Below are 12,022 nucleotides of genomic sequence, written 5' to 3' on the forward strand. Positions count from 1 at the left end.
GATGGCAGAAGGTGAAACAGATTCAAATCTGGGAGACTGAGCAGGCATGAAGGGAAGGCCGACTCCCTTGCTACAGGGTGTGTGTTGGGGGAAGGGGGAATGGGGGAAAAAGGGCAGAAAATCGATAGGGAGGGCTTTACAGGTGAGAAGCTGGAGGGGTCTGGTCTGATGAACAGGAGGTAAGACTGAGGGCCCAGAAGGGGGAGCCTTGAGGGAGGTGGAGCCAGGGTGCAGACAGGTGATAGGCTGGGGAGTCTAGAATGTCCCAGAACAAGGCTGGCTGACAGGAACCTTGGTGGGGTTTATCCACTCACCACTATAGGATTCCTACCAGGTAAGGCTCTGCCAGGTATGTGGTCTTCACACAGGGATAAGGGCACAGGCAGTGAGCTAATAATGCCACATGGGGTGGGGGTGAAGAAAACAGGGACAGTGAAGAGTGGGGAGCCTGGAGGTGGTACTGAGCAGGGAAACAGAAGGCTGAGTAGGAAGGGGGATTTGAGGATACAGGGTTACTGATGAGGGAGCACTCTGAGGTGGTGACTAGGTTTCAGTGAGATGCAGACACTAATGGGTTGGAAACATTCTAGATATGGGAGCTATGGGGGCTGAGGAGCCAGAATTCTGGAAGCCAAGGCTGCCTTGGACAAGGTAGGCTTTGGTGGGAGGCCAAGAAGAACATGATCTGGGCACTGAGGACAGAGTAAATGGGGTATGACCAACCTGACAAGGAAGCAGGTGGGTGGCAAGTATGGGGAGGGCAAGGTCTTCTCCTTGGTAGAAGAAATAGGGCCTTGAGAAGATCCCACATGTCCCTCCTCAGGGAGGGGGGCAGATGTCTGAGAGCTGCCCCCACCCTCCCAGGCCGGGTCATGCTCTTGAGTAAACTCCTAGTAACTGGATCCAGAGCCACAGGCACAGAGGCCCTGCACAGCCCGAACTGCCAGCACGGTTGCTAGGGGACACCAGTCGGCGTTTGACAGGCTGCTCATCGGCACCGCAATTTTTTTGTCAGCTGTGAATAACTCTGGGAGACAGCAGTGGCCATGCCTTCCTGAGCTGCCTGCTGGGGCCAAGGCCGGCGGCTGAAGTTTAAGGAAAACACATAAAGGCTGACCATAAAGTGGGACTTCAGGCTAGTGGCAGCAGAGTGGCCCTGCCTTCTGCTCTCTCAGCAAACCTCTTGCCTGGCCTCGGGGGGACACGTCGATCAGGGAAGATACCGTTTCATTCCCAGGTCCTAGCACTGGGCTCACGCTTTCAGTCCTCCACGGAGCCCCTCTATGCAAGCAGCCCACTCTTCTAAGAGCCAGAACAGCAACAATAACCACGATGAACAGCAGAGGTCACTGTGCTCCCACCACCATTGTGACTCCAAGGTCAGCTGGCTCCTTATTCCCATTTTACAGAAAGGAAACTGAAACTCAGAAGGCACAGAGCCGGGAAATGCTGGAACTGAATGCAAACCCACAACTGCCCAAGGCATCAGTCTCAACCCCGACTTTGACTCCCTGATGAATCCAGCCCAAGCTGGCCTGGTGCCCAGTCAGAGGCTGGATACTCTTGGCCGTTGGCACTGGGCCACGACCAGGCCACCAACAGTCATGGGTCTCTGCAGAAAGCCTCCCCTGTGGCAGAGCTCTCAGCCCTGTTCACTCAAGCAAGCCACCAACGCGGCTCTGAAAGGCCCTGAGGCTAGACCTGGAGGGGATCAAGCTGGCACAGGGCTCTCTGACTCTCCACAGCTTACCAGGGCTGCACACGCCCTTGCCTCACTCTCAGCTGGCACCCCTTCAAAGTCGGCCCTGTCTCCTCTTCCTGGAGGAAGAGTGGGTTGGTTCACACCTGACTGTGGAGAGTCCCACCAGAGGCCTCTCTGCATGTCAGCTCTGGTTGCCTGGGAAGTTGCTGGCATCCTAGCCCTTGACCTTGGCCCCTTAGCCACATTTGTACCAGCTGACAATGAAGGCAAGAGGGTGGGGGATGCTTTTGCTCAGGAAATGTACAGAATAGGAGGTTAAGCCAACATCTCTCCTGGTGACAAACCCCATCCCCCATCCAAGCCCAAATTCAACTCAAACCCTAGAAAACACACATTCCTCTAATATTTCTGTCATTCATTTTCGAGAGCCCTAGTTTCTTCATCTGCTCATTAGGGCCAGGAGAATCTACTTTGCCTCTACTTTCAAGATAATGATTAAATAAGTAACCCTGCCCCCTGGCCTCCCTGCATTGTCCAGGCGGAGCCAGTGGGCTGACCAGCAGGACCGGGTAGGTCAGACTTGAGGGGTCTTTTGGAGAACAGCAGGAGTAAAAGCAGGGTGTTTGCACTGGAGGCCTGGAGCCTGCAGACTCAGAGGTGCCCTGAGGACAACTCTGGATGCAGCTTTGGTCTCTGAAAGTACTCGATGTCCAAATGTACCTGATGCCACTGCCACATGACACAGGAGGCTGGGCTGCCCAGGAAGTAGAGGCTGCAATGTAGATGGCCTTGTTCTCTGCCCTGGCTGGAGCCAGGGACATCTGGTGTCCCCACTCTCCACCTCCCCCTTCTGATCTGGTGGCAGGCTGGCTGCCAGGCGGTAAGGTTCCCTCTCAGGCCATCGGGGTCACTTCCCCCTGACCAGGCCTCAGGGCAGAGGAGTAAGGCTGAAGGAGATTGGGGAAGCCAGGTCCAGTTTCAGAGGCTTCACCTCAGGTTCCCTTCAACACGGCACAACATCTGCGAAGTTGTTCTACCCATTTTACAGACTTGCCAACGAGATGGACATAAGAAAAACAGCTGCCTCGGGTCATACAAATCCCCCTCAAAGCTTTCACTCAGGATTGTTTCCTTACAAGGACTGGGGAAAGGACAGACATGTGTCTGTGCTCATGCATGAAAGACATTATGACATGATCCCATGTGCTCTCGAACCCCAGAACTGAATGTCCCTAAAACAGCACCTGGGGTTCAGAGAATATCTGGTTTCATCTTTAGATTGCCTCCAACTTGGTGGTAGTACTTTATGCGTTGGAGTAAACACAGTGGGAAAGTAAAGTCAAGTTCAAGCGTATTCTCCGTGGAAGGTGTAATCTCCTCATCTTTTCTTCTGGGGTAGTAGGAGGGAATGGAACCTTTTGGGGGCTCCCATGCTCCAGGCAGAAAGCAACTCTCACTATCCCTTAACCACCACAGCTCACCCCAAAGCCATGGGGTCTCCTCATCTTACTCTGCTCCCAGAACTACCACCTTGGACCAAGCCAAGACCACCGATCTCCTTAGTACACAGCTGGGGGTAGTTTCAGCCAACCCATCCACCGTAGACCCAGTGACTGGAAGTTGCAGCCAGAGGGACAGTCCCTGCTTAAAACATCCTGCAGCTTCCACACACACTTTGGTCCACCCACTCAGCTTCATCCTTCTACTCCACACAGGCTGACTGTGTCTCCAGCCCACCCATATGCCCCCACGCCCCACGTTAATACCTGTTTTCCTTGCCCTGGTCCAGAACATGCCTGGTGGGCTGATACAACTTGCTGCAATTCCCAGTTTCTCCCCTGCCTGATTCCAGGCTGAAGTTCATGTGTTGGGAACAGGCTACAAATGGGGACAGAGACCAACAGAAGCTCGAAGCCTGGGTTGTGCCCCAGGTCTGATGCCCTAGAGCCTCAGGAACACAGCAGGGCCCCTACCATTCAGGCCCATAAAAGGGTTGGGACAAGAAGGGCTCAGAGATCCAAGGGCTAGAGGCTTCCCTGTTCTGCATAGTATAAGTTACCCCCACCTTGTCAGGGAACTGGAAGCCCTCAGCCACTTGGCCAGACATCACCATTTGGAGTTGGAGAGCCATGGCTGCTGTAGGGCAGTGTACATGGGGTGGAAAGACCTCCTAGGATGCCCACCAGACAGGCCAGAAGGTGGAAAAGTGACAGGGGGACTCACCCTCTCCAAGTCCTGTCGTAGGTGTGTGAAGAGCTTCAGGCGGCGGTATAGGACGTCCTGCTCCTGCTGGGCCAGGTTGTCCACCTCGTCAGTCTTGGGGGTCAGCAGTGGCTGATTGGCGTTGGCTTTCCTCTTCAGTTTCCAGTACTGGTAGATAAAGTCAACCAGTGCCTCAGCTAGCTCCAGCCGCTCAGCCACCTCAGCGGGCTCCACCAGCTCGTAGAAGTCTTCCTCTAGCTGCTGCAGCCGCTGTTTGCGTAGGGTCACCTTCTCCAGGTCCTCACCAGCTGAGCTGGGCTCCGCGGGATCAGAAGTGGGCTCACCCCGAGGGCCCCCGTCACTGTGCTCCTGGCAGAATGACTTGAACTTGACCTCGTCATTGTCCGCTAATATAGTCCGCATTTCCAGGCCATGGTCAAAGGCGCATGTGACGTGAAATGCTGTGACACAGGAAGGCATGGAGCACTAGAGGGAGAGGAGGGGAAATGTCAGGCATGAGGGGAGCCCTGGTAGGAAGGAAGAAGGATGTAGGCCACTCTCCAGGGTTCCACTGAGAACCCAGGATGCTGGTGAGACCCTATATAAAATGGCATGGACCCCCAACATCCTGTGGGTATGGAAGGAGCTGTGGTATGTGGGAAGGGGGAACTCTGGGGGAGCTTGAGAGGAAATGGGTTTCAGCACCATATATCCTGGGGAAATGGTCAGGTGATTTGACAATCCTTTGGGGATTAAGCTGCATAACTATGTGGGCAAAATGACTTTGGAACAAGAGGCATCAAAAGAAAGGCTGGTGGCGGGTCACTGCCTCCTTTCTGCAACATCATCTAAGATGGGGAGTCATGTCCCTCCTTTGTCCTCTGGGAAGAGGTGCTGGACAGGAACCCCTTCCTTCTCTTGTCTAGGCAGCTAGGGCCGACTCAGGGACTGCTCCTCCCTCACAGCCTTGGATGATGGCTGTGATCAACTGATAAATGTTTCAGGAATACCCCACCCAACTATTAACGACCACTTATGTCGCACTCACAAGTCATTTTGAAGCACATCTAGTGTTTGCAATGACAACTGTTGCTAGAGAAAGAAGGACAAAAGATGACCCCCACTTTCCAATCTATAGACCAGCAGCATCGGGTCACCTGGGAACTTGCTGGAAAAGCAAATTCTCAGCCCATTCTTGATCTATTGAAACAGGACCTCTGGGGATAGGCCCAGAAATGCGTGTTTTAACAAGCTCTCCAGGTATTACTGACGCACACCAGAATGTGGGAACCAATGCTGTGGAAAGACTGGTGCAGCCCTGTCCTGTTTGGGGAGAGCCTATTAGCTCAGCTGGACGAAAAGTGTTTCCTACCCCTCCCACATGTTTGATGTCAGATGTGAGGTCATTGTATTTATTAACCCCAAAGACAGTCGCTCTTGGGGAAAGCCAGAATCCTTCGGCAATGCAGTGATGTGGTGAGCCTTTGCTTCTGCACTCTACCCCATGCCCAGAGGGACTGGGGATGGAGGAATGCCTCTCAGGTGAGGTTCTGAGTCTGGCTCCAGTCCCAGGCCTCCATGGCCTATCAGTGGTTCTGTCTATAGCACTATGGGAGTAGGGTGGGGGTGGTGGCAGCTGTGTGTTTTCCAGAGGGTCCCAGAAGCACCCCTCTACGCAGATGGTATATGCAGGAGACCTCCTGGGCGACAGCAGGTGAACGGGCCACGTACCTGGATGCAGGTGCCTGTGCACTCCTTGCAAAGGCTGCACGACAGAGCCCAGCGACTGGCTGGGATATGTGAGATCTTGGTGATGGGCTCCATCTTCTCAGGGCACCCGATGCTGACCTAGGCAGGACACAGGGAGCTCCATCAGGCCTCTCATCCCCAGCCTGCCTCTAGGGATCCCCCAAATGGGAGGTGTCTGCTGAAACCAGGGAGTGTGTGCACAGGGCAATGGGAGAGCCCCTGAATCACAAGACCTTCATGACTATCCCAGGCTGACCACTGAGTGTGTTGGTGTTTCCTCACCTGTGACTAGTCTTAAACTGTGACTGTGTATGAGAGTGCACAGCAGTCTGTGTAACTGTGTATGTGTGTGTGCGTGCACAAAGATTACTTATTATAACATGTATTTATTTAATTTATGTTTCTGGGCAACAAGTAAATACCCCAAAGCAGCATTTCTTCTTGGGGGCTTCCAGAGCTCTCCTGGCCAATAGGGATGTGCCTTTATTTAGCTCTTCCTATCCCTCCTATGGGGAGAAACCAACAACCACGCCTAAGTCTTCTGGGCACAGCCCACCTCTTAGACCCAGAGGGTGCATTGGCCTCCCTACTGCCCATGTCTGAAGATAGAGGAAGGGCTCCTGTCCAGAGGTCCTAAACCAAAGGGCCCCCACGGTGGGGAGAAATCCTTGTTGGTTCTGCCTGTCTCCGCTGTGCCCAGCCCAGGGTACACTCAGAGGTAGTCCCAGCTTTCAAGATGTTGATCTGGGAGAAAGATACCACTGTCAACACAACCACTATCACCACAGAAGCCCACAATGTGGGTCCCTGCAAGAACATTCAGACCAGAAGCCCGCGAAGGGGAGAGGCATCTGCTGACAGGGCCACCTGGCTTGCTTCCAGGCAAAGGCAGCATCAGAGTGGGGCTTCAGTCTGAGTCCGGGGACACAGCAGGGCTGGGTCAGAAACTCTGGTGAATGTCAGCATTTCATATTTCAAATAAAACAGCATGACCTTCCAGGAGCCCAGGGCTTCTAACTCAGAGTGGGCAAAGCCTGTTGCCCACAGTCCCCCTCCACCCAGACTCAGACCCAGGCTGACCCCTCCATCCCAGCCAGTTAGCTATCCACTTCTAATAAGCTCTCTGCCTGATTGCCTGATTTCCTTTTAGGTCAGCTGGCTTATTTTTGTTTTAAACAGGGGGTATGACACTGGTTGGAACCACTGCCTGGATTTGGAAGGACCCACAACATGCTTTCACCTCTACTCCGTGGTCCGGCATCTGCCCAGCTCTCAGACCTACCACCTGGATCCCCCAGTGTCCATAATCCCATTTACCCATAGAAACTACCACCTGAGTTCTGTCCAAGTCCACAGGCAAAGCTCTCTGTGGGTCGCTGCCCCAGTTCTTCTCAGGTGCCACGTGAGATATCCCTTTTTTATGCAAACCTGTGGCCTTCTTTCCCAGTGCTCTGCTACCAGAGTTCTGGTAGCAGACCCTCTTATCCAGGGCTGCCCCATCCCCCTGTCTGCTCACCTCAGGAATCCACAGAGCGCAGCTGACATGCACCCACTTGGTCCCGCTCCTGGTGGGCTTCAAGGCTCCTCCTCGCTTGGGGCAGAGCAGGCACTTTGGCTGGACACCCAGGGCACATGTCCGGCACAGCCAGCTGCCCGTGGGCACCTTGAGGATCCCGTAGCATGCCTGGGAAGAGAGCAGAGTGGTCACAAGTTAGATGCAATGGCCATCTGCGTCTGGTCAGGGTTCAGCTGCAAATGGTCTCAGCCCCAGCCCGAGCTAGAAGCTACAGGGCCACACTGCTAGTAGGCTCTGGTAAGGAGGCCTCCAGAAGGATTCTAAGGCAAAGATGCCAGTCCTCTGTGGAAGGGCTCAGCTCTGCCCTCTGTTGGGAGGAAAGTCACTTTGGCCAGAGATTCATAGTGAGTGATGGATTTCAGAAGTGTCTATGAACTCCTGCAAGTTGAACATACATTTGGGTATGTTATGATACCTGAGGACAAGGCCCAGAGCTTTCTACTTTTTTTCATAGAGATTTGTGAAGGGGGCTCCTCCTGGTCATGCCTAGGGCTTATGGATCTAAGAGCTACTGGGTATAAGGATAAGAATGAATGGGGGGTACACAGACAAGTGATGAAGCCCCTCTGAGCTCCCTAGGAAATATTTCAGAACCGGTGGATAAGGAGATGTGTGTGTGCGTGTGTGTGTGTACGTGTGTGTGCTAGAGTGGATCCACTGGGTTCCAGTCAAGTCTTCTATAAACAAAGCCCAGAAACACCCCACACCTGGGAGCTTTGGGGCCCAAGATCAAGAGGGGGGCATGTCAGGCAACTCCTGATTTATAACATCAATAATGATAAATACTTATAGCTCGTACTATACTGTTCTCAGCAAATAGCTCGTTAGAAGTATCTTAGTCATCACAAGAAATTACTTTTATCTGTAGCTGAGAAAATAGAGGTCCAGAGAGATTAAGAAATTACCCAAAGTCACATAGTTTGTAAAGGGCAGAGCCACAATTTGAAATCAGGAACCCTGGCTGCAGGCTTTGCTCTCCATCACTGCACGGTGCTGCCTGTTTAGAAGTTCAGGACGGTGAGGAGCAGAGGAAGAGGGGCACAGAGGCAGGGGGTAGGGTGTTCAGTGAGGGGATTTGATGGAGGCCCACAGGAAAAGGATGGAAAGAGAACCCAGTGGACATTCACTCCAGTCTGGCTGACAGGACTGAGCCATGGGGCACTCATTCCGTTCCCTTCTCCTCCCTTGCCCTTCTCAGGGGCCTACGCCCACAGTGCTACTGCATTCCTACAGCGAGAATGACCAGTTCCAGGCAGCAGCCTGGCCAAGCAGCATGGGGGAGAACGATTGAGAGGATGCCCACCTGGTGCACACAGACATTGCATTTGTCACAGAAGACCATCTCGTTGCCATCTTCGCCCTCAGGAGAACGGCACACATCACAGACGACGTCCTCATCATACTCAATGCCCAACCCCTCCTGTGTCTCAATGGCCCGTGCCATATTCTGGTGGCACTGGGTTTCCAACTCTTCCAGCACACGCTCTAGCGTCAGCTCATCCAGCTCTGGCCTCTCTGTGAGGACAGCAGGGGAGGGTGTTAGGAGCCTGGTCTATCAGGGCAGACGTGTGGATGGGTCTCCACCCACTTACTGTGTGACTTGGGAAAATGCACCCACTGTCGTGGGCTCCAACATCTGGAAACAGAATGGGCTGGACCATTCAATCTCAAAGACCCCTGGGGCTGGTTATGGTGTTCTGACTTTAGACACCCTGCTTGTGACCACATACACGTGTACATGCAGATAACACAGAAGTATCTCTGGGGTACAGCTGTGTGCATGCGGAATCCACTGCTTGAATTGTGTGTATGGCAGGGGGCTCAGGGAAACCTTCCTAGGAGATAGTAGTGGCCCATATCAAGTGTCCTCAGCCTCATTTATCATCCTAGACTCATTAATGTGTTCACTTACTCTTCGTATAATAGTCAGGCTTACTAACAATATTCTCAACAACTCTGGAAATTGCATGCTATTAGTGCACTCACCTGACAGCTACAGAAAATGAGGCACAGACACACCAAATAACTTCTCCAATCAGTAATACAGCGGGGACTTTCTCCTGTCTATGCAGTGCCAAAGCCCAGTTGTGCCCACTACCTTTCTGAGGGTGGCATTCAGAAGAAAACTCTGCCTGACCTGCCCCGATCCCACTCTTAGCCTGGCAGGTCACCTACCCATCTCCTTGAGCTCCGAGTTGATAAGCTCCAGCCAATAGGCATCAATCTCGTCCAGGTCATAGCGGCTGCCCCCAGGCCAATCAGGCTGGGAGCCCTCGCCAAGTTCAGAGCTGCTAGGGGACACCTGGGTAGGGGGGCCTTCCAGCGGCGGGAGAATCCTAGGAAATCAAGAGAGGGTATTATGAGGGGAGGGATCCTCAGCCTGCCAGCCTTACTGGGTCTGGCAGCCTCCAGTGAGTCGACCAGCCCAGATGAGGAGCTGCTGGACAAGTGTGATTTTTTGATGCTACTTCCTTATACTACCTCTTCTTGCCTGCCCACCCTGCAGAGACTCAAAGCACTACGGGTAAGCAGGAGAGCAGACCAAAGGGCAGAGTGTGGGTGGGGAGTGGGTGCTGACCTATTGTCCTGCACATCCCATAAACATCCATTCTGCCCAGAGCACTCTACTGGTCCTCTCATGAAGGCATCTGGGCCTTAGCTAAAGCTCCATAATCTAGATCTGCCCCGCCTGGGCCTATAGGAGTCAGCCTATGTGCTCTCACTGGGCAATGCCCAGTGCTGGCCACTGTGGGACAAGGGGTAAAGAGCGAGTGGGGCTTCAGGTCCTTCAGCATACCCCTCAAGGCTAGGGAGAGGCCAAGATTATCCCCATGTCCCCACAGGGGAAAGTGAGGCCGGGTCTCCTCTAGGGTGAGAAGGAGCCTTACCTGGGTACACTGCTGTAGCTCATGGTGGCCCTTTCCACATAAAGGGTCTACACTCCCAGAAGACAGTGTCTCCCACATACCTTATCATTCTCTCAAATATGACATAACCTGAGCAGTCAGTCTCTCACCATGGTATCCCCTCCCCCACTGCGAGATGGAGGCCTCCTCCCCTGGATATAAGTAAGGATGGGCCTACTACAGTCCCAGAATCATACTCCAGGGCAGCCCTCCCTTGGGTCATGGCTCTCCCTGAGGCAGCTACATTTGAAGGGTCCTGGCTGCAAAATGTGGACCCAAAGTCCTGATACACTATGTTTTTTAAGTAAACTCTACCCCCAACGTGGGGCTAGAACTCACAACCCTAAGATCAAGAGTCGCATGCTCTACCGACTGAGCCAGCCAGGAGCCCCCCGATCTACCACTTACTGTGTAATCTGGGCAAGCTGCCCAACCTGTCTGTGACCAGTGACCTCATCCAAAAAAATAAGCTAATAATAACAGTACTCTACTTTCTATGGTTGATAAGAACTAAATGGATGAATATGTGGAAAGCTCTTAAAACAGTGCCTGACACACAGTAAGCACTACAGGTGTGTGAGTGTGTATTTTAAGACCTCTAGATATCACTTTGCTCCTTCTGAGATGGAACTGGAGGGCTTTTTATCTGGGGAGGGCATAGTTCCCCCTCTTGGCTCAGCTGTGTGCTGCCCCTCAGTTCCTGATGCCAGTTCAAAATGCCAGCTCTTCCCACCCTCCACGGGTTGCCATGGTTATTGCTGTGGAGCCTGGCTTCCATCTGGCCAGCCCTCCCAGGGGCTGAGAGGCCCTTACTTGCCCAAGGAGCCTCCTGGGGTCGAAGGCAGGGCTGCCAGGGGTTGTACTCAGCGCAGACATGGGAAGGGAGGGCAGGATGGCACAGGGACATGGCTGAGCTATGGGGAGGATTCCTGGGCTCCAGGACATGCCCCAGGTGTCAGCCAGAGGGGCAGGAAGGATGAAGGAGACAGGCGAAAATGGCCTCCAGACCTGGAAGGAGGCTCAGAGAAGGTTGAGGGGAGTAAGGAGAAAGGGAAAGTGCTTGGTGCCACCTTTTCCCACACGAGAGGCCCATATTAAGGAAGGCCTCAGGTAATGACTAATGGTGACTCCATCCAGCCCCCCCTGTAAAATAGGTCATTCCAAATAGATGTAATACTGATACTCTTAGTACTATAAAATCCCGCTTTTCCTCACAAAGATCTTACTGGAATTAATACTTTTTAAAAACATAGACTAATTTTGTCTTGATGCTACTTTGTGTCCCCAGCGTATGCTCAATGAGGTTTTGGATATAACCTTAGAGTGCCCTACTACCTACTGGTGTAACTACCGACACCTGTGTTCTCAGTCAGAAAGTTCCTTTCTTTCTCTGAGAATCTAGGGTTAAGGGGCTCACACCAGAAAAGGCATTTCCTGTGTTTCCTGGGGATCTCATCCTCAAGTGTTACACCTCTTCTGGCTCTGGCTATGGAAGAAGCTATCTCTACCAGCTGGGGATCACCTGACCCTAAGCCAAGGTCTCAGTCTCGACTGTTAGCTAGCAGGACACAGATCAGCTGAAGAAGGCAGATGGCCTGGGCTGGAATCTGGGGGAGGGTCTCTACTTCAAAAGCCTATACCTACACCAGAGGCTGGTTTTGCCCTAGGTTGAATCTTCTGGACACAATGAGGGAGCAGCACAGGCCATCACTCAATTCATGATCAGGGGCTGAGACAGGTTCTCATTACCCACATAAATTTCAGACCATGAGGTAGGCAGACCTGCCAAAGGGCCAGGGAAGAATGGACAAAAAGGGAGACAGAGGGGGCTGGGGTAGCAGTGGGGAAAGAGCAATGAAAGCCAGCATGACAGCGTGATGGGGGCAC

The 12,022-nt window shown here is 53.0% G+C and overlaps 1 protein-coding gene across 9 annotated transcripts in view; it reads right to left on the reverse strand.

The window, feature by feature from the left end:
• JADE2 (jade family PHD finger 2) overlaps nucleotides 1–12,022 on the reverse strand; it is a 53,993-nt gene that overhangs the window by 14,301 nt on the left and 27,670 nt on the right. For all 9 annotated transcript variants that reach the window (XM_060636117.3, XM_060636120.3, XM_060636123.3 and 6 more), the window contains 5 exons: nucleotides 9,405–9,565; nucleotides 8,533–8,744; nucleotides 7,170–7,337; nucleotides 5,636–5,752; nucleotides 3,926–4,390 (listed from right to left, as the gene is read on the reverse strand). In XM_060636117.3, coding sequence (XP_060492100.1) covers nucleotides 3,926–4,390; nucleotides 5,636–5,752; nucleotides 7,170–7,337; nucleotides 8,533–8,744; nucleotides 9,405–9,565 — 1,123 coding nt within the window. The remainder of the gene's footprint in view (nucleotides 1–3,925; nucleotides 4,391–5,635; nucleotides 5,753–7,169; nucleotides 7,338–8,532; nucleotides 8,745–9,404; nucleotides 9,566–12,022) is intronic.

The sequence above is a fragment of the Panthera onca genome, chromosome A1, assembly GCF_046562875.1.
Source record: "Panthera onca isolate mPanOnc1 chromosome A1, mPanOnc1 haplotype 2, whole genome shotgun sequence".
NCBI classification, from domain to species: domain Eukaryota; kingdom Metazoa; phylum Chordata; class Mammalia; order Carnivora; family Felidae; genus Panthera; species Panthera onca.